General features: G+C 58.2%; 8 protein-coding genes across 9 annotated transcripts; 4 read left to right on the top strand and 4 right to left on the bottom strand.

The window, feature by feature from the left end:
* The first annotated feature begins 56 nt into the window (after window positions 1–56).
* Window positions 57–7,756, top strand: GGTG_05732. 2 transcript variants are annotated; one of them, XM_009223539.1, is made up of 4 exons: window positions 57–991; window positions 1,144–1,425; window positions 1,491–6,785; window positions 6,879–7,756. In XM_009223539.1, exons 2-4 carry the CDS (start codon window positions 1,160–1,162, stop codon window positions 7,228–7,230), a joined length of 5,913 nt encoding a protein of 1,970 aa, XP_009221803.1. In that variant the 5' UTR covers window positions 57–991; window positions 1,144–1,159; the 3' UTR covers window positions 7,231–7,756. The 2 variants fall into 2 exon arrangements, with proteins under 2 accessions (XP_009221803.1, XP_009221802.1); XM_009223538.1 differs by having other exon boundaries at window positions 1,065–1,425.
* A 148-nt stretch (window positions 7,757–7,904) lies between these two features.
* GGTG_05731 (serine palmitoyltransferase 1) lies at window positions 7,905–10,240 on the top strand. The gene is made up of 4 exons (XM_009223537.1): window positions 7,905–8,333; window positions 8,410–9,024; window positions 9,104–9,595; window positions 9,697–10,240. Exons 1-4 carry the CDS (start codon window positions 8,103–8,105, stop codon window positions 9,916–9,918), a joined length of 1,560 nt encoding a protein of 519 aa, XP_009221801.1. The 5' UTR covers window positions 7,905–8,102; the 3' UTR covers window positions 9,919–10,240.
* Window positions 10,241–11,166: 926 nt separating this feature from the next.
* Window positions 11,167–13,514, top strand: GGTG_05730 (hypothetical protein). The gene is made up of 3 exons (XM_009223536.1): window positions 11,167–11,706; window positions 11,852–12,013; window positions 12,074–13,514. Exons 2-3 carry the CDS (start codon window positions 11,947–11,949, stop codon window positions 12,952–12,954), a joined length of 948 nt encoding a protein of 315 aa, XP_009221800.1. The 5' UTR covers window positions 11,167–11,706; window positions 11,852–11,946; the 3' UTR covers window positions 12,955–13,514.
* A 157-nt stretch (window positions 13,515–13,671) lies between these two features.
* GGTG_05729 (oligopeptide transporter 6) lies at window positions 13,672–17,037 on the bottom strand (the record flags this gene model as incomplete). Its single annotated transcript, XM_009223535.1, has 10 exons — window positions 13,672–13,913; window positions 14,023–14,249; window positions 14,367–14,530; window positions 14,639–14,850; window positions 15,167–15,694; window positions 15,770–15,828; window positions 15,917–16,105; window positions 16,177–16,291; window positions 16,372–16,639; window positions 16,724–17,037. The coding sequence occupies 10 exons, from the start codon at window positions 17,035–17,037 to the stop codon at window positions 13,839–13,841; spliced, it is 2,151 nt and encodes a 716-aa protein (XP_009221799.1). The 3' UTR covers window positions 13,672–13,838.
* A 1,395-nt stretch (window positions 17,038–18,432) lies between these two features.
* GGTG_05728 (hypothetical protein) lies at window positions 18,433–20,599 on the bottom strand. The gene is made up of 3 exons (XM_009223534.1): window positions 20,199–20,599; window positions 20,014–20,091; window positions 18,433–19,936 (listed from the first exon to the last, which is right to left on the bottom strand). Exons 1-3 carry the CDS (start codon window positions 20,433–20,435, stop codon window positions 18,692–18,694), a joined length of 1,560 nt encoding a protein of 519 aa, XP_009221798.1. The 5' UTR covers window positions 20,436–20,599; the 3' UTR covers window positions 18,433–18,691.
* A 232-nt stretch (window positions 20,600–20,831) lies between these two features.
* GGTG_05727 (glucooligosaccharide oxidase) lies at window positions 20,832–22,473 on the bottom strand (the record flags this gene model as incomplete). Its single annotated transcript, XM_009223533.1, has 2 exons — window positions 21,928–22,473; window positions 20,832–21,849 (listed from the first exon to the last, which is right to left on the bottom strand). The coding sequence occupies exons 1-2, from the start codon at window positions 22,398–22,400 to the stop codon at window positions 20,832–20,834; spliced, it is 1,491 nt and encodes a 496-aa protein (XP_009221797.1). The 5' UTR covers window positions 22,401–22,473.
* Window positions 22,474–23,425: 952 nt separating this feature from the next.
* Window positions 23,426–25,280, top strand: GGTG_05726 (hypothetical protein). The gene is made up of 2 exons (XM_009223532.1): window positions 23,426–24,225; window positions 24,313–25,280. The coding sequence occupies exons 1-2, from the start codon at window positions 23,828–23,830 to the stop codon at window positions 25,109–25,111; spliced, it is 1,197 nt and encodes a 398-aa protein (XP_009221796.1). The 5' UTR covers window positions 23,426–23,827; the 3' UTR covers window positions 25,112–25,280.
* On the bottom strand, window positions 25,200–26,335 carry GGTG_05725 (hypothetical protein). The gene is made up of 2 exons (XM_009223531.1): window positions 25,827–26,335; window positions 25,200–25,721 (listed from the first exon to the last, which is right to left on the bottom strand). Exons 1-2 carry the CDS (start codon window positions 26,250–26,252, stop codon window positions 25,377–25,379), a joined length of 771 nt encoding a protein of 256 aa, XP_009221795.1. The 5' UTR covers window positions 26,253–26,335; the 3' UTR covers window positions 25,200–25,376.
* Between the last annotated feature and the right edge of the window lie 218 nt (window positions 26,336–26,553).

The raw sequence follows: 26,553 nt of genomic DNA, 5'->3' as shown, positions 1-26,553 counted from the left end.
TGAGGCTCCTTTTTGCCAACGGACCTGGCGCGAGCGGACACCACAGCCACCCAATCCATCCGCCCAATCCGCTGCGAGATCTCTTGTGTCGTGCCGGGCCTCCTTTTCTTCCTTTTCCCCCTTTCGCTTGGCACAAAGTTTCCTTTCTTTCTTCCAATCCTCCGAGCTCACTACCCGACATTCGTTGTCATTCCCGTCGGCTCTTGCCTTCGATTTTTTTTATATCGTGTTTTCTGTATTGCCGTCCACCCACGTATCCAGTCAATCGCTATCTGGTGCGTTTGAGGAGAAAGTGCGAGAGGGTGCGGTTTCGTGCGAATAAGCCGTGCTCTGGACTGTGACGCACGAGTCAACGTTGGGAGTCGCTCGCCCTTAGAAACCGTTTCCTGCCCATCCCATAGAAACCGTTTCCTGCCCATCCCATCTTTCCTCCTGCTCCTGTTACCGCCCACACCCGCCCTGCCGACACGGACGACACGCGCGCTGTGCAGTAGTGGAAAGAAGAAGGCCCGACGCCTGCAGTCAATCGCTCCGACAGACGATCCCCTCTACTCTTTCCGCGCAACAATCTTGCAATCGAGGAAGCTGGTGGACAGGTGCAACCCTCTCATTTGCCACCCCTCGGCCACTCTCTTGACGCGTGTGGCTTGCAGGCTGGAATTGCTTGGCTCCCTCCAGCACCCGAACACGGCTCTGGCACAGCCCACGCCATCTCCAAGCCAACACGAAGGCTGTTCTTGATTTGCTCGCCGCGTTCCGCCGCTCTCTCGCAGCAACACAACATCATCTACCCGACTAATTTCGCCTCAAGGCACGACGAACACAACCACACTCGCTCCCATCACTGCTGTGGCCGGCCACACTTAATCCAGCAGTCGCTCATCATCTCTCCCTCGGCATTGCTTTGCCCAGGATAATCGTCGCCATTCTGCTTCTGTCTTTTTTGGACAGCAGCTCTATCGGATCCCATCCATGAGTTTATGATTGATTGGTGAGTTGCTCGATTCCTGACCGAACCTCTTCCTCCGGACATTGCTTACTCGATGGCTCCATCCCGAATCCAGCAAGAAGACACCGGCTCGGGATGACCATTGCAGTTTCCATGCTGCTTTCGCACTGCTAACCCACTGTCCCCAACCACAGACGACCTTTGCCCATTATGTCGGGGCCACAACGTCCCAACCGGAATGACTACGATGATGGCTACGGCCGGAATCAGGGGGGAGGCGGAGGAGACTACTACCAGGACGACCACTCGCAGCAGCAACAGTACTACGACAACGGCTACGATAGCGGCCAAGGCGGCTATGGTGGCCAGGGCGGTCAAGGTGGTCAAGGTGGCCAGGGTGGCCAAGGTGGCCAAGGTGGCCAAGGTGGCCAAGGTGGCCAAGGCGGCAGGAATGGGGATGGATACTACGATGAATCGTATGTTGCGCCTAATCTTCCTCTTCACGCGTGTTCTCTGAATTTTCTAACGCAGATGTTCGCAGGGGCTACTACAACGCCGATCCAAACAATCCCTACCAGCAAGACGGCGGGTACTACGACAATAATGATCAGTACCAAGACGATTACTACAACAACAACAACAACGGCGCCTACTACGACCAGGGATACGACCAGGGCTATAACAATCCCAACGGTCGGCGCGGTCAGGGTTCCGAGGATGATTCAGAGACCTTCAGCGATTTCACTACCGGCGGCCCCGGCGGTGACTACTACGGTGGCGGTGACCCGCGGTACAACAGCTATAATGACGGCCAGGGTGGTGGTCGTGGTTACCGCCCGCCATCGTCGCAGGTTTCATACGGTGGAAACCGCTCGTCCGGAGCGTCAACCCCCAACTATGGCATGGACTACGGTGCCGCGGCCGCTCAGAGGTCGCGCGAACCGTACCCGGCGTGGACTTCAGATGCGCAGATCCCACTTTCCAAGGAAGAGGTCGAAGATATCTTCATCGATCTTTGTTCAAAGTTCGGGTTCCAGCGTGACAGCATGCGCAACATGTACGACCACCTGATGACGCTGCTCGACTCGAGGGCATCCCGCATGACGCCCAACCAGGCCCTGCTCTCCCTTCACGCCGACTACATTGGCGGAGACAATGCCAACTACCGCAAGTGGTACTTCGCGGCACACCTTGATCTGGACGACGCTGTCGGCTTCGCAAACGTCAAGGGCAAGGGCCTGAAGCGCAAAAACAAGAAGAAGAAGGGAGATGAGGCACAAAACGAGGCCGACATGCTCCAGGACCTCGAGGGAGACGACTCTCTCGAGGCAGCAGAGTACAGGTGGAAGACTAGGATGAACCGCATGTCTCAGCACGACCGCATTCGCCAGTTGGCTCTCTATCTGCTCTGCTGGGGTGAGGCGAATCAGGTTCGCTTTATGCCTGAGTGCCTGTGCTTCATCTTCAAGTGCGCCGACGACTACCTCAACTCGCCTGCCTGCCAGAACCTGGTCGAACCAGTTGAGGAGCTCACGTTCCTCAACCAAGTCATCACGCCACTGTACCAGTACTGTCGCGACCAGGGATACGAGATCGTCGATGGAGTTTACGTTCGCCGTGAGAGGGACCACAACAGGATCATTGGCTACGACGACTGCAATCAGCTTTTCTGGTACCCTGAGGGTATCGAGCGCATTGTACTGGAGGACAAGACCAAGCTCACCGATGTTCCTCCCGCCGAGCGTTATCTCAAGCTCAAGGATGTCAACTGGAAGAAGTGCTTCTTTAAGACATACAAGGAGACGCGTTCATGGTTCCATCTCATCACAAACTTCAACCGCATCTGGATTATCCACCTGACTATGTGGTGGTACTTCACTGCCTTCAACTCGCCGACGCTCTTGGTCCCCAACTATGAGCAAGAGGCGAACAACGTGCCGCCCAACTCCGTCATGTGGTCCATCTGCGGCCTTGGTGGTGGAATTGCCTCCCTGATCCAGATTCTGGCTACCATCTTCGAGTGGATGTACGTCCCTCGGCGCTGGGCAGGCGCACAACACTTGACGAAACGCCTGTTCTTCCTTCTTGGTGTTTTCGTCCTCAACGTGGGCCCGGCCGTGTATATCTTCATGCCGGCGAAGGACCTGCCGACATTTGAGGCGCGCCAGAAGAGCCAAGTTGCCCTGATTATCTCGATCGTGCACTTCTTCATCTCCGTCATCACCTTCATCTTCTTCACTATCATGCCTCTCGGCGGTCTTTTCGGCAGCTACCTTACCAAAAACTCTCGCCGCTATGTCGCCAGCCAGACCTTCACTGCCAGCTACCCCAGGCTCTCCGGCAACGACATGGCTCTGTCTTATCTCCTCTGGATCATCGTTTTTGGTGCTAAACTGGGAGAGTCTTACGGCTACCTCGCGCTCTCCTTCCGCGACCCTGTCCGGTACCTTCAGATCATGAACATTGACTGTCGGGGCGACAAGCTGCTTCCGGTTGGCATGCAGGATCTGCTGTGCAAACTCCAGCCCAAGTTCCTGCTGTGCCTGATGGGTTTCACTGATCTCATCTTCTTCTTCCTCGACACCTACTTGTGGTACGTCTTGGTCAACACGGCCGTCTCGGTCGCTCGCTCCTTCTACCTGGGCGCATCCATCTTGACCCCGTGGAGGAATATCTTCTCCCGACTGCCGAAGCGCATCTACTCCAAGGTGCTGGCAACGACAGACATGGAGATCAAGTACAAGCCCAAGGTCCTCATCTCCCAGATCTGGAACGCTATTGTCATCTCCATGTACCGCGAGCACCTGTTGGCCATTGACCACGTCCAGAAGCTGTTGTACCACCAGGTCCCATCCGAGCAGGAGGGCAAGCGGACACTGAGGGCTCCCACCTTCTTCGTTTCCCAGGAGGACCACTCGTTCAAGACAGAGTTCTTCCCTGCCCAGAGTGAGGCCGAGCGCCGCATCTCCTTCTTTGCGCAGTCGCTTTCCATCCCCATTCCTGAGCCGCTCCCCGTCGACAACATGCCGACCTTCACTGTCCTCATTCCTCACTACAGTGAGAAGATTTTGCTGTCGCTCCGCGAGATCATTCGCGAGGATGAGCCATACTCGCGCGTCACTCTTCTCGAGTATCTGAAGCAGCTCTACCCCCATGAGTGGGACTGCTTTGTGAAGGACACCAAGATTCTGGCCGATGAGACGTCGCAGTTTAACGGCGATGGTGAAAAGGACGAGAAGGATACGGCCAAGAGCAAGATTGACGATCTCCCATTCTACTGCATCGGTTTCAAGTCCTCTGCTCCCGAGTACACTCTCAGGACTCGCATCTGGTCTTCGCTTCGCTCTCAGACTCTGTACCGCACCATCTCTGGTTTCATGAACTACAGCCGCGCCATCAAGCTTCTCTACCGTGTCGAGAACCCCGAGGTCGTCCAGATGTTTGGAGGCAACTCTGAGAAGCTGGAGCGTGAGCTCGAGCGCATGGCCCGCCGGAAGTTCAAGATTTGCGTCTCGATGCAGCGTTTTGCCAAGTTCAAGAAGGAGGAGATGGAGAACGCTGAATTCCTGCTTCGTGCGTACCCTGATCTCCAGATCGCCTACCTGGATGAGGAAGCTCCTCTGAACGAGGGCGACGAGCCTCGTATCTACTCGGCACTTATCGATGGCCACTCTGAAATCATGGAGAACGGTGTCCGCCGTCCCAAGTTCCGTGTCCAGCTCTCCGGCAACCCCATTCTCGGCGACGGCAAATCCGACAACCAGAACCACTCCATCATCTTCTACCGAGGCGAATACATTCAGCTCATCGACGCAAACCAGGACAACTACCTCGAAGAGTGTCTCAAGATCCGCAGCGTGCTCGCCGAGTTTGAGGAGATGAAGATCGATAACGCATCGCCCTACACGCCTGGGGTTAAGAACGTTGCCAAGGCTCCTGTCGCCATTCTGGGTGCGCGCGAGTACATCTTCTCGGAGAACATCGGCATTCTCGGTGACGTCGCCGCTGGCAAGGAGCAGACGTTCGGTACCCTGTTCGCTCGTACCCTGGCTCAGATTGGTGGCAAGCTTCACTATGGTCACCCCGATTTCCTCAACGGCATTTTCATGACCACGCGCGGCGGTGTTTCCAAGGCTCAAAAAGGTCTGCATCTCAACGAGGATATTTACGCCGGAATGAACGCCGTGTTGCGCGGTGGTCGCATCAAGCACTGCGAGTACTACCAGTGTGGCAAGGGTCGTGATCTCGGATTTGGCTCCATTCTCAACTTCACCACCAAGATCGGCACTGGTATGGGAGAACAGATGCTCTCCCGCGAGTACTACTACCTCGGCACGCAGCTTCCTCTGGATCGATTTCTGTCCTTCTACTACGCTCACCCCGGCTTCCATGTGAACAACATTTTCATCATGTTGTCCATTCAGATGTTTATCATCTCGCTGCTCAACATAGGAGCCTTGAAGCACGAGACCATTCCTTGCAACTACAACCGGAGCGTTCCCATCACCGACGAGATGTTCCCCACCGGCTGCCAAAATACCGAGGCTCTCACGGACTGGGTTTTCAGGAGTGTTCTGTCCATCATCTTCGTGCTTCTTCTGTCCTACGTCCCACTGGTCGTGCAGGAGCTGTTCGAGCGTGGTGTCTCTCGCGCCGCCTTCCGTCTAGCCAAGCAGATCTGCTCTCTGTCTCCTCTCTTTGAGGTGTTCGTCTGCCAAATCTATGCCAACGCTGTCCACAACAACTTGTCGTTCGGTGGCGCTCGCTACATTGGTACCGGTCGTGGTTTCGCCACGGCCCGTATCCCCTTCGGCGTTCTCTACTCTCGCTTTGCCGCGCCGTCCATCTACTTTGGCGCCCGCCTTTTGTTGATGCTGTTGTTTGCGACCGTCACCATCTTCCAGGGCGCTCTGGTCTACTTTTGGATCACGCTGCTTGCGTTGGTCATCTCGCCCTTTCTCTACAACCCTCACCAGTTTGCCTGGAACGACTTCTTCATCGACTACCGTGACTACCTGCGTTGGCTCTCGCGTGGCAACTCTCGGTCTCACGCCTCCTCCTGGATCGCCTACTGCCGTTTGTCCAGGACTCGCCTCACCGGATACAAGCGCAAGGCGGTTGGAGACCCAACGGCCAAGCTTTCCGCCGATGTGCCTCGTGCCTCGTTCACCAATGTCTTCTTCAGCGAAATCGTCTCACCCTTCCTCCTGGTCGTTGTTACTCTCGTTCCGTTCCTGTACATGAACGCTCAGACTGGCGTTCTTCAAGATCGGAACCCTGGCCTCAACATTCAACCGACCGGTGCCCTCCTGAGAATTGGTGTCATAGCGCTGGCACCTATCGGGGTCAACGCCGTCGTGCTCCTTATCATGTTCTTCATGGCCTGTTTTATGGGCCCTCTGTTGAGCATGTGCTGCAAGAAGTTTGGTAGCGTCCTTGCCGCCATCGCGCACGCTCTGGCAGTGATCATGCTGCTTGTCTTCACCGAAGTGCTCTTCGTCCTCGAGAGGTTCAGCTTCGCTCGGACGCTCTCGGGCATGATCGCCGTGGTGGCTATCCAGAGGTTCCTTCTCAAGCTGATCGTGTGCCTGGGTCTTACACGAGAGTTCAAGGGAGATCAGGCCAACATCGCCTTCTGGACTGGAAAGTGGTACTCTATGGGATGGCATACAATTTCACAGCCTGCACGAGAGTTCCTGTGCAAGATTACGGAGCTGAGCTTCTTTGCTTCCGACTTCATTCTTGGACACGTTCTTCTCTTCCTCATGCTTCCCGTCATCCTCATTCCCCAGATCGACAAGCTGCACTCGACCATGCTCTTCTGGCTCCGCCCTAGGTATGTTTTCAAATCCCCTCTCGGTTGCGGTCTGCCAGTGTCTCGCTTTTAGCATCCGAATGTTCATGTCGCTCACAAGTCTCGTCTCTCTAGCCGTCAAATTCGCCCGCCTATCTACTCCATGAAGCAGTCGAAGCTGAGGCAACGCCGTGTCGTTCGCTACGCTATCCTTTATTTCGGGTTGCTTGTCGTGTTCGTCGCTATGATCGGCGGACCCGTATTCCTTGGGGGCCAATCCAACCTCGTGACTTCTATTACGAAGCCTATCGAGGGTATCTCACCCATCAGGCAATTCGGTCTTTTCCAGTCCAGTGTCATCAGCAACAACAACACGAACGAAACCACAGCCACGGGCACCGGGGCTCCAAACTACTCGGGAGTTCGCAAGACCACGGCGTCGGCTGGAGCCACCGGGGTCGCTGCTAGGAGCGTCGTTCTTATTTGAGTCTTTCAAGTCGCTTCCCTTGCTGGGCTTGTTTGTTTCTAGACTTGCGCCGCTCCCCTCGCCAGCACATAATCTGTATCTCTCGTTGGGGAAGGTTGGTGGCAGTTAGCAATGCCTCTTTATACAAGCGCCTGTATACGGCACGAGACTGGGAGAGGTTCAGTGACTTTGATTTCTATTTCAGACTCCTGAGCTCAAGCCCAAGCACTCTAATCTTCCTGTTCTCTCATTCTCCACCCTTATTCCACTTTTTCTGGCTTTGCGCCTTTGTTGTCCTCGTCTTAGCATTGCAACTCGGTGGTCGGCGGTATGGTAAACAGAAACATGCTTTTGTCTAGATTTCAATACGCTCGCATATTTGCTATTCTTAGGACACCTCGTTTTGATTCTCTACATGCTTAAGTAGCTGCTCGTAATCCCATTGAACAGTATGTCGCCTTCGTAAAATTTGCTATAGTGGTTTAGGCGCAGGTTTGACATTTCGCGATCAGCTCCCGAAGAATGATGAAATTCCGCCTTCACAGAATCCGATGACCCTACGTGCCCACTTCGGTGTAATGCGCGAGACCAGTGCCGTATGCACCAGCAGACACTGTGGGTCCTTTTATGAGCTCTCCATGGTAAAGTAAGCCGGAGCAATTTTTAGATTGGATTGGTCCTGGCCAGGGGCTACCCGTCCCCCGTCCTCCTGCCTGTCCGTCCCCTGAGTGGGATTCGGGCGTGATTGGATCAAGAGGCCCAAGTCGCCTGAAAGGGTCTCCATCCTAATTCTCTTCATGGCATTGGATTTCGCCAGATGAACTTGTTCACACCGACATACCTCATTCTGGGTTGCAACTCAACCCCGACGACCAGTGCGCGCAACTGCCGCCATGGACCTCCACGACATTCAGAGCCAGGCGACGGCGTGGCTGCACGAGGTGTCGCATGCGTTCCAGAAGGTGCCTGGCTCCGCCGTCCTGATCCGCTACGTGCAGTCGAGCTACCAAAACGACCCGATCCGCTCCGCCATCGAGCTCGTCCTCGTCGTCTTCTTCATCCGCTACCTCCTCGCGCCATCGTATTCGACACACAAGCAGAACTTCATCAAGCTTCGAGATGATGTACGTCTAGTCTGGTGAATACTGGAGCGCGCGGGGCCTCGGTCAGCTAACTGACATTATTTTTCTGTGTTTTCAGGAGATCGACGAGCTCGTTGAGGACTGGACGCCGGAGCCGCTCGTGCCGGACCGCACACCGCAGGAGGAGGCCGAGGCCGAAAAGCTGCCGGTGATCGTGGGGCCAACGGGCCCCAAGGCGAAGCTGGCGAGCGGCCGGACCGTGACCAACCTGGCGTCGAGCAACTTCTACAACTTCAACGCCAACGAGCAGATCAAGGAAAAGGCGATCCAGACGTTGCGCACGTACGGCGTTGGTCCCTGCGGCCCCCCGCAGTTCTACGGCACCCAGGACGTCCACATGAAGACCGAGGCCGACATCGCCGCTTACATCGGAACCGAGGCCTGTATCATCTACGCCCATGCCTTCTCGACGGTCTCTAGTGTCATCCCCTCGTTCTGCAAGCGTGGCGATGTCATCATCGCCGACCGCGCCTGCAACTACTCCATCCGAAAGGGTCTCGAGCTCAGCCGCAGCAGCATCCGCTGGCACGGCCACGGCGACCTGGACGAGCTCGAGGCCGCAATGGCCAAGGTGGCACAGGAGCAGGCCAAGGCGAAGAAACTGACCCGGCGGTTCGTGGTCATCGAGGCTCTGTCTGATCTGGTCGGCGACTGCGCCGACCTGCCCAAGCTTGTACGGCCACCCCCTGCCATTCGCCCCGCCCCTCCCGTGATCATGTTGGCGCTGACACATGTCGCTTCTGTCTGTCCAGATTGAGCTCAAGGAGAAGTACAAGTTCCGCCTCCTCTTCGACGAAACCAACTCGTTTGGCGTACTGGGTCGGACAGGTCGGGGCCTGACCGAGGCACAAAACGTGGACCCGACACAGGTGGACGTTATCGTAGGCTCGATGGCGGGTGCCCTGTGCTCGGGCGGAGGCTTCTGTGCTGGCACTCAGGAGGTGGTGACGCACCAGCGGGTCACTTCGGCGGCGTACACGTACTCGGCAGCGCTGCCGGCAATGCTCGCCGTGACGACGAGCGAGACGCTGAACCTGCTGCAGTCAAATCCCGAGATTCTTCTGCAGTGCCGCGAGAACATCAAGGCAATGCGGGCGCAGCTGGATCCGCGCAGCGACTGGGTTGTCTGCACCAGTGACCCCGAGAACCCTGTTCTCGTTCTTGTGCTTAAGCCTGAAGTGGTCGCGTCCAGGCGTTTAACGGACGAGGATCAGTCGCGCCTGCTGCAGGAGTGTGTTGATGAGGTTAGTTGCGAGCACTCTTTTGCCGATCCCCTTCCCCTCCACCTTTGGCACAACGACTGGCTATTTGCCCACAAGGCTAACATCACATGTCCCACCCCAAGTCGCTGGCCAACGGTGTCTGGATCACGCGCATGAGGACAAAGCCCGTTACCGACGCTATTAGCCCCAAGGAGAAGAGCTTCAAGGTTACTCCAGCACTCAAGGTGTCGGTTACGTCGGGTCTTTCCAAGAAGGACACTGAGCGTGCGGGCACCACGATCCGTCACGCCATCACCAAGGTGATGAAGAGCAACGCCAAGCTCGCGCCAGCCGTGGCGGCGTGAAGCTGGACTGCCGAGGCCCGAATGCCATATCAGCATCGATTGGTCCCGTAGAGCGCCAAGCAGCTTACCTTTTTACCCTCTTCTTCCCGGGCCCCTCCATCTTGTCGCCAGCTGCTGTTCCAAGTTGCTTGGCTGGGGCTCTGCGTGCCAGGCATATAGAGTTTATAGATCCCGATGGCGAGCGCCAGCTAGGCGAACAGGCTGCAGATAGATGGAGCGAGCAACTAAATTAATGGCTAATACATCTCTACCTTGACACCACGCCGGAATTCCGGCCATGGCTATGGGGGAATGCCAACGACTCTGGGCTCTAGTAGCATCATGTAGCCGTTCTTCTCAATTTTTGACCTCTGTCTACTCTGTCGGTTGCTTGCTTGGCTGAAACTCTGCTCTGGATTAATTCCTGGGCAGCAACCCGTCGGAATTTCTGGGTTACTTCATTTTCTTCTCAGTCGAGATTGTCCATTGCTGACTCCCCTAGTGGGGCACTTACTGTCCCTGCATTGTTGTTGGCATGGCGGTGCGGCATTCAAGGCACAGCACCGCCCCTATTGGTTTTTACAAGCCCCAATGGCATGGCCTCCTTCTGTTTTGGGCTAGGCGGGATTTCCGCCATTGGTGTTCTCGGTTCTTGGTGCTCAGTCCACGCTCGGTTCGGCACTTGGTCGAAAGGGAGCCCACGAAGCTCGAACAGAACGGATCCTGAAGCCGAAGACAGCAAATGCCGGCACCACGGGCTCTCTTGCGTGGTGCAGTTTTCGGCTGCCAGCGATGTGTCCCCCAAATCCAAGCTCGCCAAAACTTTAGCCTCGCGCGACCAAACGCGTCTGCGCAGACATGGAATGCACTAATGCCCTCTGCGACGAGGACAACCCCCTCCCCTTTTCCCCCCCAAACGGCCGCCGCCTCGGTCTGGACTCTCATCTGGCCGTCCCCGTGCTGGCCCGGCGACGCTCGACGACGACGCCACAAAAAAGGCCCGAGAAGCAGTCTATTTGCTCGGCCTGCCGGTGATGCGCTGGGCGAAATGCGCCGGCCGGACGAGCAGAGTCGACCAAGCCCTTGGCTGGTTCGATGCTCATACCGAAAGGTCTCGGTGGGGAGTTTTTGTTTCTTCCCCTTTTGGTGTTTCCAGCATATGCAACGTCCCAGCTCCGAATGTGAGCGAGCGAGTGGGTGAGTGTGACTGTGTGCAGCCAGAATGGCCGACGAAGCCGTCGTCATTCCAGAGTCAGGGTTGCATTTATTGACGGCGCAGCCTTCTTCCCGCCTGTAGTAAGTCGGGGGGAGGCTAGGCGCCGCATGCATTTTCCGTCTCACCTGTCCGGACTGTGGCAGTTGGAATCTGCAGAGAGCTAGGCGTGTTGTTGCTGCTGGCTTACTGCGCTCCTTACCTTCCACACTACCCCCTCGGCCTAGTCCACGCTCTGTCCGCAGCCACGCTGCGTTCGGTTCGGCCTGTCTCTGTGTCTTATCTCCCACGACTGGGCCTTGCGGGTTACTGCCCCTCGAGGGTTGAGCCATGGCAAAAAGAAGATATATACCACCTGTCGATTGGCACCATGGACATCTCGGGGGTGGTTCTGCCTCTTGTTCATCAATAGCAAATCTCCTCATCTTACCGCCTCGGTTTCAACCCGAAACATTGCTCATTCTTATTGTTATTACTGTTATTCTCGTTTTCCTTACTTCTCTCACAAGCACGCATTCGGATCGCCGCCGCCATTTCCACCCAACACTCTTCTGCCGAGACAAACATTCCAACGCTCCAAGTAACCTACCCCTGAGGTTCGTGGGCTCTCCCGCCGATTCTCTTCATTCCATCCCACCGATGCGCTCGGAGCCAGCCGGGCCATGTGGCCATGGTCCCCAGCCATCTATAAGCATCCTGTTTCGTCCCCAAGCTCGTATCGACGTCTAACATCTCATTCAGTGTTCCAGCTTTCCTCCCTCTTTCCCCAGAGACCTGGTGTTACTTACCCCCTTTTCGGTTGTTAGTATAAGCCGCTGTCTTGGGCGCCTACCAAAATGAGGTCAAATATCCTCTCACTGGCGCTCGTATCGCTGCTGGGCGTTGCGAGTGCCCTCCCCATCGGTAAGCAACCCCAGGACCGTAACAGGCTACCGCAAAATTTTACTAACACGCAAGGCACAGGTTCTCGTCTGGTCAGGAGAGCGGACTCTGAGCTCGCCAACACCCAAGATGACGACGGCCAAGCTGGGGCACAGGTGCTGGCTCGTGCCGCCGGGAAGCCTGGTATCGCGTATGCACCTTTCAAAAAGGACAACCAGTGCAAGAGCGCCAACGAAGTACAGGCAGACTTTGACAATGTGCTCAAGGACTACTCCATGGTTCGTCTTTACGGCGTCGAGTGCAACCAGGTTGCCACGGCACTGCAAGGGGCCAAAAAGCACAAGATGAAGCTCTTCCTAGGCTTCTTCACCACGGAACCCGGCAAGATCGCGGAGGAGTTCAAGAGCATGGACAAGCAGCTGGGCGGGGACTGGAGCCTGGTCGACACGGTCAGCTTCGGCAACGAGAACTTGGACAAGGGCCAGGGGGTCGCGGTCGTCCTGGCCGGCCTCAAGCAGGTCCGCGGCCTGCTCAAGGGCACGAGCTTCAAGGGCAGCGTCGTGGCAGTCGAGACGTGGGTCGCGGCGCGCGACAACGCGAAAATCCTGGAGGACTCGGACTACTGCGCCGTCAACTTCCACCCCTTCTTCGACCAGGGCGGCGTGACGGCCGAAAAGGCGGGCGACTTCATCGCGCAAAAGATCAAGACGGACCTCAAGCCAAAGTGCGGCGGCAAGCGCGTCGTCATCACCGAGACGGGCTGGCCGCACGCCGGGACGCCCCACCACGGCGCCGTGCCGGGCATAAAGCAGCAGGCGGCCGCCATCGCGTCCATCAGGGCCGCCGTCCCCGCCGCCGACCTCATCCTCTTCTCGCCCTTTGACGACGAGTGGAAGAAGGACAACGCCGGCTCCTGGGGCGCCGAGAAGTTCTGGGGCATCGCGGGCAAGAAGAGCGGATAGAGTGGCCCCGTCTCACTCTCGCCAGTCGCCGCCGTCTGCTGGCCGACTCCTTGATATCATCTCACACCCATTTTCCATCCCCTTCTATATTCTCCCTTCGATGCGTCCTAGCGGGACAAGCTCGGGATACGCCAACCCACAAGCTTCCCGCTACCGCCCTCTCCTTTGTTCCCTCATCCTTTGTTTTATTCTTATACCCATATTCAATGTCTTTTACTATTTCTTTTTCTATCTGTATTCTTTCTTCTCCCTCTCTTTACTTTGTCACAGGGTTTCTCTTATCTTTTCTAAGCAGCCAGTGTCTAGGCTGTCGACCTAGACCTGATCTAACGGGTGTTTGTTGGCCACTACGATTTTCTGCTGTATATACTTGGGCCATGGCGCTTCAGAGGCGTTTTCTGGGGTTGACGATATTGTCTTGTTTTGAAAGATTGGGTTAATCCTGAACGTTTTGTTGGGGGCATTCGGTCTTGTTTTCATTTGTTCCCGGCCGGTCGGTTGATATTGGATGCCATATTGGTAAAAATCTAATATGCATCGTGGAATGATTTCGCTTGTCTGGTTCTAGCTCTTCTGATGGTCGGACGCGTTCTTTCGCTTGGTAGTGAGATGTGTTGGGCTTCGAAAGTGCAGAAATTTTCCAAGCATAAAGCAATCGGATTCACCGTCTCGTTGCGGCGGTCGCCACTCCCGAGCATTCCGTAGCACGTAAAGTTGACGTTCACGGAAAAGAGCGGCCAGGAGCAAAGTGGCCCCCAAAGTAAAGCCAAGGAGTTATTGCATTCAAAACTTGGCATATCGCCGTGGTCAAGATGATGGGATTGCATGCGTCTGAAATCCGAGCCACACCGTCTCCAAGCCCACCACCCAGCCCTTCCTTGCCTCTAATTCAGAGCATTCGGGGGAAGGGTCGACGGCGGGAAGCACCGGTCGACCTGGTCGGCATCATTGCCCCACCACTAAAACAACGGAACGTCGACGTTAGTCTTGCTTTGGGGGAAACTGCTGCGGGCCCCACCGCCTGGTGGGGAGGGGTAGGGCGGCTAGAGTGGCATGCGGAAAACGTACGTTGGGGAACTGGGCGTGAGGCAGGTTGATGCCCAGCATGATGACGGTCTGGCAGATCTGCGTGCCGCAGTCCAGGCCGACGCCGAGCAGGTAGTTGTACTTGCGGAACCAGACTGGGCGGTACCTGAGCATGTAGCCCATGAAGAAGAAGCTCAGGAGCGCCGAGGTCATGAGGTTGGTTGTCTGGTAGACGGGGAAGATGGTCCCGCCGTACATGATGACGACGGCTGCGGGGGGAGTAGGGAGGAGGTTAGTGAGCGGGGTCAACGAACTGGCTCGGAGGACCAAGATGAGGAGGGGGAGGGGGGCTTTTGCCATATTCCATGTCCGGGTGGTCCACTTACGGTTGCAGCGCTTCTCGAGCTTCCACTCGGGCTTGAAGATGTGCACGATATACACCAAGACGACGAGAGCGGGCCCGAGGAGGAACGCCCAGTAGATCCAGGCGTATGGAGACTCCGAGGAGAAGAAGACCTTGGGGCCCAGGATACCCCAGAGGACGGATAGGCTAAAAGTCGGGGAGATGGTCAGTCCGCGATACGAACAGAGGCCAAGGGGGCTCGAGGGAAAGACACATGGATGCTTGAGGCGAGAGCAGCCATTGGGCACCACATACCTGTAGTAGTTCTTGGTCTTTAGTGCCAGCCACCCTTCGGACTTGACGACGCCGGTGAGAAGGTCGACGCCGATCTGGTCGATGACGAGCCTCATGACGGCGTAGTTGACAAAGGGGCCAAGGAGCGTGCCGTATACCCGCCCCCAGAACATCTCCTTCTCCGGGATCTTCATGTAGAAGCCGAACTTGTAGTCCGAGATGAGGTTCAGGTTCTGAAAAAAAAACATGCAGGGATTAGCATTGCGCGCAAGAGGGGGACAGCAAGAATGCCACTAGCAGTCCCCATACCTGCTCCAGGATCTGTCTCCCAAACACCATGGACGTGAGCACGGCGCTCGGGTTGCCGGTGAACAGGGCCCCCGCCGTGCTCGGAAAGGAAGGCCATGCCGACCTGCATGTTGGCCAGCCCCCAGAGCAGACCGTTGGGGACTGATTCGGTTTTGGGGGGGGGTGTCAGATGTTTGATGAAAAAGATGCGACGGAGGAAAAGAGGGCATCAAGGCAACAATACTCACATGTGCAAATTACAGACATGACAACAGTAAGAATGAACCCCCACCACGGCAGGCCCAGGTCGGCGCCGTAGATGCAGCCAAACGACAGGCCCAGGCAGACGGCCAGGAGCGAGAGGTACCACCAGTGCGGCACACGCGGGGTGCGGCTCATGAGCTTGAGGTACGGGTCGTCGTAGTCGTTGCGGCGGCCGGCCCAGGCGTCGGCGACGGCGCGCCACGAGTCGCGGCCGTACCAGAGCGCGGCGTAGACGACGGCGCCGGCGGAGCAGGCGAAGCCCCAGAAGAAGTACATGGCGTACGAGGCGGGCCAGGCCGGGCGGCTGTAGGCGTCCAGGGCCGTCTGGTTGAGCGTGTAGTCGCTCGTGAGGATGCGGCTGATGTTGTACTTGTTGCCGTCGCTGTCAAAGGTGCCCGACGACATGGGCGGGTAGTTGAGCGCGCCGAGCGAGTTGGAAAAGTACATGACGGGGTAGATGAGCCAGCAGGCCAGGACGGCACCCGCGATTTGCGACGCGTTGGACCACAGCGGGGTGTACATGGGCTGCAGGTAGGACGCATAGTTCTAGTCCAGGCTGATGTCCAGGAGCCCAAAGCCGTAGTAGCCCGAGCCCAGAACGTAGCTTTGCCAGTTCCCATGGCCCATGTAGCAGAGGAGCGGGAGGGAGCTCAGCATGGCTAGGGTTATCGAGACATGTTGTTGTTAGCATTTGAAAAGGCCATCAAGCACGTCTAGGGCGGGATTCACTGCATGGAGCCAACTTACGGAAAATAACACCAGGGAAGTACTGCCAGACAAAAGTGGCGCCGGCGACGTAAGCAAAAAACTTGAGCGACTTTTTTGTTACGGAAGGGTTTTTGTGCCTGGCGTTGAAAAGAGCGACGTTGGGCAGGACGCCGGGATAGTAGATCTTGGGCGGGCGCACGAGGATATCGCGGAAGACGCCGGCGAAGCCTAATGAGGAGGGATGTTAACATTGGTACCATCCGAGAGGGCAAAAGTGTCACTGCACTTTACAAACTGACCATAGCCAATCATCTGGGTGCTCAGGAGAAAGACGATCCCCCAGCCAGCACTGATCTTCTTGCCGTAGTACGTCTCAAGAGCAGACAATGGACCCAGGCCGTAGGCGGTGTAGCACTATCACACTGAGTTAGCCAAAGTCGCAGCCTTCAAAGAAGAAGATAACAGGGGTGATGGGCTTCCGCCGGTGAACGTACGCTGCCCCAGTACGCAACAACAACGAGGGCGTGCTCCTTTGCGTTCCAGGGCCCCGGGTTGATGCTGTACCGCTGGCCGCGTAGCGTCAGCCCCCAGTCGGGGAGCCAGCGGTGCATGGCATCGCCCATGCCCCAGGACAGCAGCTGGATGGCATAGCTCGTCAGGGTGCTCGAATAGGGCTTGAAGTAGTACATGGAGCTGATGGCGCATCCCGTCACGACCCAGAACGTCGACAGGACCCAGAAGCGGAAGGTGAGGATCGGCTCGCTAGAGGGGGGAACGCAAAGAATAGAATTGTCAAGGGTCAGCACTGCTAAGTGGAAAGCAGCGGGCGAGAAGAAGGGAACTCACGAAAAGTCGTTGTGCAGCGAGACGGTCTTGGCGACGAGCTTGACGGGGTAGTCCTTGAGGCGGGGATCGATGAACTCGTCGCTGTCGTCGGGCACGATGATCTTGTCCGCCTCGTCGTAGGTCGTCGACTCGCGGTCCCCGACGGACGAGATCTCGAGGCCGTCTGTGTACTTCTCGTCCATGCTGGGTTTCTTCTTTGGCGCATCCCCACCACCTGCCGCCGCCGCCGCGGAGGCAGGCGGCGGTAGCGGCGGGCCGACTACGACGGCAGCAGGGGTGATGGCATCAGGCCCATCGGCTGGGGCGACTGCCATATTGCTGGCGACTAGGAGGCCTTGGGCAGGGCTCGCTCGTCGGTCTCGAAGGGTTTTTCCGGGCTACGTGGCGCCAGTGCGCGATGGGGAGAGAGTGGCTGGGATGAAGGGCAAAGAGGAAATGTCGGAGAAGCTTCAGACCTGTCATGGGCTTTTTATATCATATCTACCTAGCTTCTGGATAGATGCTACATGGGCCCCGCCCTTGCTGGGAGGTCCTCCTCGCTTCCCTGACTGGAGCATTATCTAGGAGCCATCCATCATACTCCAGATTGACCCGGCTACCGACACGGCTGGACCCATGGCTCAGGGCGTACGAGGTCGCTCCCAGCGTGTAGGGGAGGGTGGGCTATCAACCTGCGCGACATAAGCGAGGGACGAAAAAGCTTGTTTCCCTCCCGCAGGTTTGGCAACTGATTAACGTTGAGCGACAACCGGGAGGCTGGGATGAATGCGCGAGAGGGGGCGGCGGGCTAGATCATGCGGGCATGGGAAGTTCCCTCCTTTGGTACCACCTGGAGCGTCGTAATCTTGACCGGACTCTATTGACCGAAACGGACCTTCTGGTTCAAGAAGGAGAAAGGGAACGATGGCCATGATAGCCCCCACTATTGATTTTGGATCGCGTGGCGAGAAAGGATGCCAAACGCACCAATCCTCTGCCCTCGGCCCCCGGGATCCAACCAACAGCCAGAGACCCATTTGTTCTTATCTCGAGAGCAGCTGTGCTCGGTGATGGCGGCATCTGTGGGGATGAAGCGGATGGAAACGCAATCCTCCCCTCTCTCTTCCCTCCCTATCAGAAGCATAGATTGGAAGGATCCGCCCCCGCATGGGACCACGCGTTACGCCATATCATCCCGGCCCTTCGGAATTTAGCCCCATGTGCCTCTGTATGTGTGCCTGTATAGGGTGGGCTTGGTCTTGCATATGCTCAAATATGGAGGGCGAACGTGATGTCCGGGCTGCTGCGACCACGAGGACTGCAGACGCCGTCGGGGCTATCAATCTCTGCATGTCTGGCCAGAAGGTCCCAAAAACTAAAAGCGGGGAGAGGCGCTCTAGACTCGATAGAGAAGGTGCCTGTGATGATTGTTGGCGCGTCTAGTGCGCGACCAGACAGATGGATGGAAGGAAGCTCGAGCAGCGTCGCTCGAGGTCGCATCCAAAGACGGTGTCTTGTTAGCGTGCCAAGGCGGGAGATTTGCAAGGGGAAACGCTTAGCTTGCAAGTGCTACCCCCCGTGCCCCCACACTGGGCCAGGGGTGCTTGGCTTGTGACGGGAGATTGTGAATTAGGGGAAGCTGGAGACAAATAAATCATTCAGAAAACAAAGAGAAGAGAGCATGCCACGGAAAAATGATATGAAAGGAAGCGGGTACGTAGGTATAGAATCGAGGGGTCACGTCAGCCAGACTGCAAATAAGACATTTGTGTCGTTAACCATCTATATACGAGTATCCCGCTTGTCCAAAACCATCATTGCCGCCCAACCTTGAAAATGAAAATGAAATATTATCCCAAAGCCGTATATAATGAATGAAGCAAGGGTCAAGGGTGGCCGTTGCCCCATGCCCTTTACGGTGCTGCGTAAAATGTTTATAGCCCCATCCTCTGCCAAGTTGCCACTCGCCACAGCCACATGTAACCTTGCTTAGGCGACCCGATCGCTATTCCTGCCCAACGTGCTAGGGCTGGGCAGTCCGCTGTCGGCGCCGTCGGCGCTCCTTTTGGTGTTGAGGAGCTTCCGCTTGGCCGCGTTCTCTTCGTCTTCGTCGTCCGTCATCAACCCGTCAAGTTCAAACTCCTCAGCGTCCTGGAGCCGTCGCTGCTCCGCGTCCACGGTACCGCGACCCGCATTTTCGGCGGCCCCGGGGCCCGCGTTTGCCGACTGGTCGTAGACGCTCAAGAGCATGCACACGAAGAGGAATATCAGGAACGCGAGGCTGTACAGGATCAGGATGTACGCCACATGGTCGATGCCCGTCTGGGCCACCAGCGCCATCTGTTCCTCGGTGGCGCCCAGGAAGAGGAATCCCGAGGCATACAGAAGGAATATCGGGATGTACTGGAAGCTGTGAATGTCGTAGCCGGAATCGGATACCGCGCTCTTGTCCCCGAGCACGAAAGAAATCTCGACGATCCTTGACACACCGGCCGCCATGAGGGTATAGCCAAACACAGAGTGTGTCGCGGCGCTGATGGGCAGCTGCTGCGGGTGAGCCGACATGGCCCAGCCGGTGAGGATGAGCACGAAGCCGGGCACAAAGTTGCGCTTGGGCAGGCCGTCGCGCCCCCTGCTGAGCCATATGCCGGCCAGCCCCGCGCACCACCAGACGACGCCCATGGCCGTGTGCTGCCAGTCGTTACCGGTCCACTCGGAGCCCCAGCGGTGCTCGGTGAAGGTGTTGACGCAGCCCCAGGCGGCGATGACGGCGCTGTCGAAGAACTCCTGCGACCGCCTCTGGCGCCGAAGCCACAACTGACCCACCAGCAGCAGGATGGTCAGGATGCAGCCGTAGGCGATAAAGGCACTGCCCATGATGAAGTGCGCCAGGCACTGGCCCAGATGGTCGCCCTGGCAGAAGCCCAGCGCCGTGATGCCACCAAATATCATCTGCGTCCATGAGACGACCGGGAACAACTTGCCGTTGATTCCGTGCGCCATTTTAACCCATGGCCGCACCCGACCGTTGAAGCCGCGCTCGAGGTGCAGCTTGAGGTATATCCCGAGCACGATCTGGACGAAGAGGAGGAAGAAGAGGGTCGGGGCGAAGCCGGCGTGTGCGTTGGACGGGTGGAACTCGCGGCCGGCGTGTAAATGGCCGAGGACGTATCCGAGTATTCCGATCAGCGAGGCGAGGGTTTGGAGGGGGACGTGCCAGCGGCTCTTGACGATCTGCGCGAGGGGGCCAGAGCTTTGGTGTTAGTGTTGTTTCCTTCTGAACAGATGGGCGGCGCGAACTAGTGACGTACCCCAAGGACCATGCCAATGGGGAAGAGCACGCCAAAGGCGAGCATCTGGAGAAAGACGTGGACCCATAGTGTCGTGTCCTGTTGTCAAGACACGCGAGAGGCGCTGGTCAGTTATTGTCTATTATTCAACGCCTTTCGGGGACGCCCGGAACCGGTGTGGGAGAGGAGCAGGTTGGCCAACGCACAATCGGCTCAACCGAGACGGTCTGGCCATCCGGGATCTGGTCGTGGGCGTGGTCGTGTGTCGACGCCATGGGAGCGAATAGGAGCACGGCGGCGATGAGGGTACTGACAGGCCTGCTGCTGGCGGTGGTGGTGATGCTGCTGGCCGAGGCTCCGGAGAAGGGCAGGAGTCGAGCGGGGCGTGAGGATGCCGCAGCCGCCAAGAGCACGGCCGTCCCAAGTCGCATCGACAAGGCCATGGCTCGACGCTCCTGACTTTTGTACTGTATCGTCGGCCTGCCAAGCCAGGGTGGGTATGCGATGCTATACTTGCTTCTCTGCGCGTCTCGAGTCGGCACGACGCAACAGTTTGGGCGAATGAGACCAGACGGCCAAGGGGCCCAAGCGGGGAGCGAGCACTGAGTTTGTCAAGGAGCGGGGCGAGGGCCTGTCGAGGGCCTGTCGAGGGCCTGTCGAGGCCCCGTTTCTGTTTCAATCCTCGCATGGCCATGTGCGACGCACTGTAACTACGAGTTTACATGTGCCTGCCATCATCGAAGCCAGCAGAGTGAACCATCACATGATCTGTCAATGAAGCAACAAAACGTTCCCACCAACGATACAACATCCAACCTCCAACCTCCCTGGCCTCAAAATCACTCCCCCCTCGTCGGCAACTGCACGCCCTGCGGGTAGTTAAACACGTCCTCGGGATCTACATCGGCCTTGATCTTCTGAAGACGCTCCAGATGCCGACCCCAGTACTGCTGTTGCGCCGCTTGTCGGTCGAGCTTCGAGTCCGGGTAGTTGATGTACCGCCCCCAGTCGTCCCCGGCCAGCGTTGCCGTCAGGCTCTTGACAAAGTTGCCGATGAAGGGGAACCCGTCGGCCGGGTACTGGCCCCTGGCGTCGACCCGGTCGTAGAAGAGCATCATGAAGAGGTGGCGCCGGTGTGCGTACGCAGTCGAGTCCACCGACGGCTTGGCCACTGCCGAGTTTGCGCCGCCGTGCAGGTCAACCTGCACGTACCAGTCGCGTCGCGTCGCCTTGCCTTTTGTGAACCAGTAATTCACGAACCTCCTGATCTGCTCGTCGTCGAGCGCCGGCGTGTATATGCTGGACGAGTAAAAGGTCTCGGTCTTGCCATAGGGCCGTGTCTGGTCCAGGCTTAGCCCACCGCCAAAGTGCTTGAGCTGGCCCAGCCAGCCGTCGGCTTGCGACAGCTGAAGTCTTGCGCCGGTGCTTTTGAGCAGCGGAGCGAGCACCTCGTGCAGTCCCGCCTTGCTACCGTAATAGAGGCCCTCCAGGTTTGCGAACTGTCGCGAGATGAATAGTCGCATGTTGAGCTCGTTCGGCATGCGGGAGCCAACGTATTCTTGCAGCGACTTGAGCCCCTCCACGGCCGTGTCCTGCTTCCACGGGACCTGGGCGACGAAGTACGTTACCTCGGCCGGCGCCTCAAACGTCTTGAACCTGAACTCGGCCACGACCCCCATGGACGAGCCCGCGCCGCGTATGGCCCAAAACAGATCGGGGTTTTCTGTCTCGGAGCAGGCCACAACGGTCGAGTTGGCCAGGACAACGGTTGCGCCGACCAGCCAGTCGAGAGCCAGTCCCTTTGTGTGGGAGCTCATCCCGTACCCTCCGTGGAGCGTATGGCCTCCGACACCGACTCTATCCAGTTTTAGCTACTTGGCGGGGCCTTGGGAGTGGCCTTGGGAGTGGCAGAAGGTGCTGGTTGCTTATTCTTACCCTGGACAGGTTCCGTGGCTAATGGCCCGTTTCCCCTGGGAATACAACTCGGACGCCACATGCCCCAGCCTCGAGCCTCCTCCAACGGCTGCAATGCCGGTCGTCGAGTTTACCACGACCGTGTTCATGCGGTCAAGCTGGATGGTCAAGTGCCCATCCTCGCCGCCGAGACCGAACGAGGCGTAGCTGTGACCGCCGCATTTGGCGTTGGCCTTGAGGCCGAGCTTGGCCGCACAGGCAACCGCGTCTTGGATATGGCGCACCGTGAGGGGGGCGGCGACGGCGATGGGTGTGTAGTTGAGGCGCAAGTTGAACGGCGTTGTGTCCATCTGCCAGTCTGGACTCCCATAAGCCTCAGTCGGAACCCCGGACCTTCCGAGGCAGTCCTCGATCGCCGTTCGCTTGTCCAGGTGGAAACCCTGGGCCCAGGGCGCCAGGGCCACCAGAGCTACGGCTTTGGCGACGACGCGCATCTTTGTGTCGGTTTCTTGCAAGGAAACTTGTAGCGGGACGCTGGGATGAAAATCCACAGTACTGAGGCGCCGAGGACACGACGCTTGAGGGGAGATATATCCCACGTCTTCCCAAGGCCAACGGGACCCCTTCAGCACCTCCAAGGAGCGATATGGTAACGACAGTCGATTCCCGGGCTCATGGTATCATCCATCGCCCCATCTCGCGCTCACGAGGAGAGAATATGGTCATATCTTAAATTTGCCAACGCCCCCCAACCGCAAACCGGCAGCACTATCCGTGTCTTCACAGCGCCTATCTGTCCCGTGATAAACACCCGCAGTGTCGGTCGCGGAGTTGAGATGCGAACGTGGGGCCACTCGCTAAGTATTGCCGCCTTGCCATAGAGATTAACCAGTCCCGAGATGACTATCGGTGCCATTTTACCTGTCAGAACTTTCAAACCGTCTTCATGGGCCGTACCGGAAGCCTCCGACTTGGCCTAGCGACCTAGTATGGTGCTGTGAGGTGGCGGATGGATCGAGCGACAGCCTCGTTAAAAGTATGTTCGCGACTTTTTGAGACCTCGCGGAGACGGCTCTACCTCGACGCTTTACTTTCCCCCGGGAATGTGACGCAAGGTGAGATGGCCGTGTTAACAATTCCCCGGTTAGGTCAGGAATGCGAACGGGATCCCCGTCAGTATGCTTAAGAGAGAGAAAAAAAAACTGGCTATTTCCACTGTCTTGGGATGTTAGCCAATATTTCCCGCCCATCTCCTTTCGGATGGACTGGAGGTAATGTCTGCCTCCGCCGTCTCCATTTCAGAGCTTCTACCCCGGGATTTTGATGGTGGCTTTGAGAAAACATTGCGACAACGACACGGCAATATCACAGGGCGCTATACTTCGCCCCAGTTATAAGACGCAGCACGCCCGGCAGGTGGACGCTGGGGCGGTTGCCGGATAATAACGCAGATCTGCATTTAGCCAGGCATTTAAGCCCCCCTGCAGGCCCTGACGCACGAGAAAAGCGGCCGACGACAGCCAGAATTCTGGGCGGCCGGACAAGCATTTTTGTGCCACGCAAAGACCCCCTGGTGCGGACCGCACCTCTCCTCCGCTTAGAAACAGCCCGATTTGGCCTCCGGAGCGAGCAGAGTGCCTAGGAAAATCGATTCTCCACCAACCTTGTGCGTGAAATAGGCCCAATTTAGTCGGCCGACCTGGGGTAATGAAGCAATTCCCATGGGCTGGATGTCCAGCCCCTCGTGACTCGGCCATTTAGGCTTTCCTCAAGAGGATGCCGCTTCCTGCTTGAGTTCTTGCGAGGTTGGGCCCAAGGCACCCTTCTCGAGGCACCTCCATCTACGAGCCTGCCGAGAGATTCACACCTGAACCCCTCTTTTTCTCCTCCAAGTCGCACGTCCCAAAGGCTGGCCGCTGCGATGGACTCTCCAGCAAGGACGGTGAGCGCCCTCGCGCTGCTGGCCCTGGCGCTCGGGCAGGCGGCGGCGCAGACGACGAACCTGGTGGCCTCGCACTTCAGCGGCAACCTCTACTCGCTCTCGTACACGGCGAGCGGCGGCGGCGCCGGGCGACTCGCGCAGACGGCCTCGCAGCGTGCCGGCGGCACGTGGCCCGCCTGGCTGACGTACGACGGCGCCTCGCGCACGCTCTACACGGTCGACGAGGCCAACTGGGTCGGCCCCGTCTTCACCGAGTTCAAGGTTGCCGCCGACGGCAAGCTCACCAAGGGCGCGGCCTCGCCCAAGAGCGGAGGGGAGCTGCACAGCACGCTGTACGGGGGTCAGGACGGCAAGGGCTTCATAGCCGGCGCCCAGTAGTAAGCTTTCCAAACCTTGCCCTCGTGTGATGGACAAAAAAGAGAGCGTCTGGCTAACATGATGCCTGCCCCCACCCCCACCACCAGCGAGAACTCGGGCGTCATCTCCTTCAAGCTGCCGCTCTCGCAGAACGCCCAGCCCGTCTCGAAGCTCACCTTCACCATGTCCGGGCCGGGCCCCGTGCCCAGCCGGCAGAACAAGCCGCACCTGCACTCGGTCTTTCCGGACCCAACCGGCCGCTTCCTGCTCGCGGCCGACCTCGGCGCCGACCTGATCCGCGTCTTCTCCATCAACCCGACGTCGGGCGTCCTGACGTCGTGCGCCAACATCGCCTCGGGCCGCGGAGACGGGCCCCGCCACGGCGCCTTCTGGACCAAGAACGGCGCCACGGTGCTCTACGTCACCAACGAGTTGTCCAACTCGGTCTCGGCCTACACCGCCTCGTACCCGTCCTCCCCCTCGGGCGGCTGCCTGGGCCTGACGAGGACCCAGACCATGTCGTCCCTGGGGCCCGGCAAGGCGGCGCCCGCGGGCGCCAAGGCGGCCGAGGTGCGGGTGCGCGACGACTTCGTGTACGTGTCGAACCGCAACGACCAGACCTTTGGGTCGCGCCAGGACGCCATCGCGACCTACGCCGTCGGCGCCGGCGGCGCCCTCACCTTTGTCGAGAACGTCAACTCGCGCTCCTACTTCCCGCGCACCTTTGAGATCAACAGGGCCGGCGACCTCGTGGCCGTGGGCGGCCAGACGTCGAGCAACGTGGCCGTGCTGTCGCGCAACGTCACCTCGGGCCGCATCGGGGGCCTGGTGGCCACGCTAAACGTAGGCAGCGCCGGGACCGTGAACAACGAGGACGGGCTGAGCCATGTTGTCTGGATTGAATGAGTGACGCTGGTGGAGGGGTCTGTGGCAACGGGGCGGTTTGGGGTGTTGGGGGCTAGTCGGTGAGGGTTGTCTACGGCGACGTGTATATAAACCTGGGTGATATATATAAAGCTCGTAAATATTGAACATCGGGCTTGCGCCGGAGTACTAGACAAGCTTCTACTTTGATACAACAAGATGGTGCGTACCACGGAGGCAGAGGCGGACTGGAAACAAGTGCAACAGCGCTAGTACAGCTCGCTCCGCCGCCCACTTTTCCCATTTTTCAAATAACAAAGACGCCCGACCTGATGGCGTTAGTTATAGTCCTGTTCTCCCGAAAGTACCGGCCAAAGTCAGGCCTCTTCTCGAGCAGCAGGTCGACGACCATGCGGCCAAAGACGACGCCGGCCGCGGCGTTGAGGTGCGTCCTGTCGCCCTGCGCCAGGTCGTACAGCCGCCCGTTTGCGTCGCCGACGGCGTTGATGTAGGCGGTGCTGGCCGCGTTGAGGTCCAGGTGGGCGGCGCCGACCTCCTTGGCGGCCGCGATGGCGCGCAGCCGCTCCGTCTCGAGGTTCTGCACGACCTTGCCGCCGCTGAAGGTGCGGCGGGTGAGGGAGGTGATGAGGATCTGGGATAGGACGCCATTTCAGCAAAAGCTTTTAGCAGTCTGCTCTGTTTCTGCTTCCGTCTTGCTTGGTAGCACGACAAAAAAAAAAAAAAAAAGAAAACAAACAGGCGTCCCGCCAGCCTCTAAAACCTCCTTGGCCATGCGCTTGAGGTTTCCCTGGAACTGGTCGGGCGAGATGCCCTTGTCGGGCTTCTGGTCGTTGTGGCCGAACTGCATCGTCACGACGGGGCCGTACTCGGCAGCGGCGGCGGCGGCCCGCACCCCGGCCAGGGCGGCGTCCCAGCGGCCCTCGGCCCGGAACGAGACGGTGGTGGCGCCGCTCTTGGCCGGGTTGGTGCCGGCGGCCGGCGGCGCGAGCAGGAACGAGAGGAAGCCGTCGCCCCAGCCGCCGCCGACCGCCACGGTCGAGTCGCCCGTGAGGATAAAGTAGGGAGGCGGCTGCTGCGGCGAGGGCGGCGAGGGCGGCGTCGGCGTCGCTGTCACGCACAGGAGGTGGAGGGCGGCTGCTGCTGCGGCTGTTGTGACGCGCATGGTTGGGCGGGTATGGGGGGTTTTGTTGGAAGTGCTGCTGCCGGGGGATACAGATGGTGTGCACGTACTGGATACTATGTTCCTATCATCTCTACATATATATCTACGAGACGACCGAGTAATGGATGGCGGCCGAGCTTCGGCTGCTTGGCACGAATAGGCGCTCACCGTATAGTAAACACATTATTCCACGAATGGCGTCGTCTAGCGTTGCCTCTGGCCCGCCGGCGGCGCGGGGACGCAAGAGACGTCGCACTTCACTGCAACGGTAGCATCGCGCCTGCATCAGGCACGGCGACGT

This window comes from Gaeumannomyces tritici, assembly GCF_000145635.1.
Source record: "Gaeumannomyces tritici R3-111a-1 unplaced genomic scaffold supercont2.3, whole genome shotgun sequence".
NCBI lineage: Eukaryota > Fungi > Ascomycota > Sordariomycetes > Magnaporthales > Magnaporthaceae > Gaeumannomyces > Gaeumannomyces tritici.
Note: the sequence above shows the minus strand (reverse complement) of the source record. Positions and strands in the feature narration are given on the sequence as shown.

What these genes read in the sequence shown, in the direction of transcription:
- GGTG_05732 (XM_009223539.1), top strand. Translation starts at nt 1,160, where the DNA reads ATGTCGGGGCCACAACGTCCCAACCGGAATGACTACGATGATGGCTAC. An exon ending in GATGGATACTACGATGAATC is followed by an intron (nt 1,426 to 1,490) that starts GTATGTTGCGCC and finishes AGATGTTCGCAG; the next exon opens with GGGCTACTACAACGCCGATC. An exon ending in CTCTTCTGGCTCCGCCCTAG is followed by an intron (nt 6,786 to 6,878) that starts GTATGTTTTCAA and finishes TCGTCTCTCTAG; the next exon opens with CCGTCAAATTCGCCCGCCTA.
- GGTG_05731 (XM_009223537.1), top strand. Translation starts at nt 8,103, where the DNA reads ATGGACCTCCACGACATTCAGAGCCAGGCGACGGCGTGGCTGCACGAG. An exon ending in TCATCAAGCTTCGAGATGAT is followed by an intron (nt 8,334 to 8,409) that starts GTACGTCTAGTC and finishes CTGTGTTTTCAG; the next exon opens with GAGATCGACGAGCTCGTTGA. An exon ending in GCGCCGACCTGCCCAAGCTT is followed by an intron (nt 9,025 to 9,103) that starts GTACGGCCACCC and finishes CTGTCTGTCCAG; the next exon opens with ATTGAGCTCAAGGAGAAGTA.
- GGTG_05730 (XM_009223536.1), top strand. Translation starts at nt 11,947, where the DNA reads ATGAGGTCAAATATCCTCTCACTGGCGCTCGTATCGCTGCTGGGCGTT. An exon ending in TGCGAGTGCCCTCCCCATCG is followed by an intron (nt 12,014 to 12,073) that starts GTAAGCAACCCC and finishes CGCAAGGCACAG; the next exon opens with GTTCTCGTCTGGTCAGGAGA.
- GGTG_05728 (XM_009223534.1), bottom strand. Translation starts at nt 20,435, where the DNA reads ATGGCCTTGTCGATGCGACTTGGGACGGCCGTGCTCTTGGCGGCTGCG. An exon ending in CCGTCTCGGTTGAGCCGATT is followed by an intron (nt 20,092 to 20,198) that starts GTGCGTTGGCCA and finishes TCTTGACAACAG; the next exon opens with GACACGACACTATGGGTCCA. An exon ending in CCATTGGCATGGTCCTTGGG is followed by an intron (nt 19,937 to 20,013) that starts GTACGTCACTAG and finishes CCCCTCGCGCAG; the next exon opens with ATCGTCAAGAGCCGCTGGCA.
- GGTG_05726 (XM_009223532.1), top strand. Translation starts at nt 23,828, where the DNA reads ATGGACTCTCCAGCAAGGACGGTGAGCGCCCTCGCGCTGCTGGCCCTG. An exon ending in TTCATAGCCGGCGCCCAGTA is followed by an intron (nt 24,226 to 24,312) that starts GTAAGCTTTCCA and finishes CCCCACCACCAG; the next exon opens with CGAGAACTCGGGCGTCATCT.
- GGTG_05725 (XM_009223531.1), bottom strand. Translation starts at nt 26,252, where the DNA reads ATGCGCGTCACAACAGCCGCAGCAGCAGCCGCCCTCCACCTCCTGTGC. An exon ending in TAGAGGCTGGCGGGACGCCT is followed by an intron (nt 25,722 to 25,826) that starts GTTTGTTTTCTT and finishes GTCCTATCCCAG; the next exon opens with ATCCTCATCACCTCCCTCAC.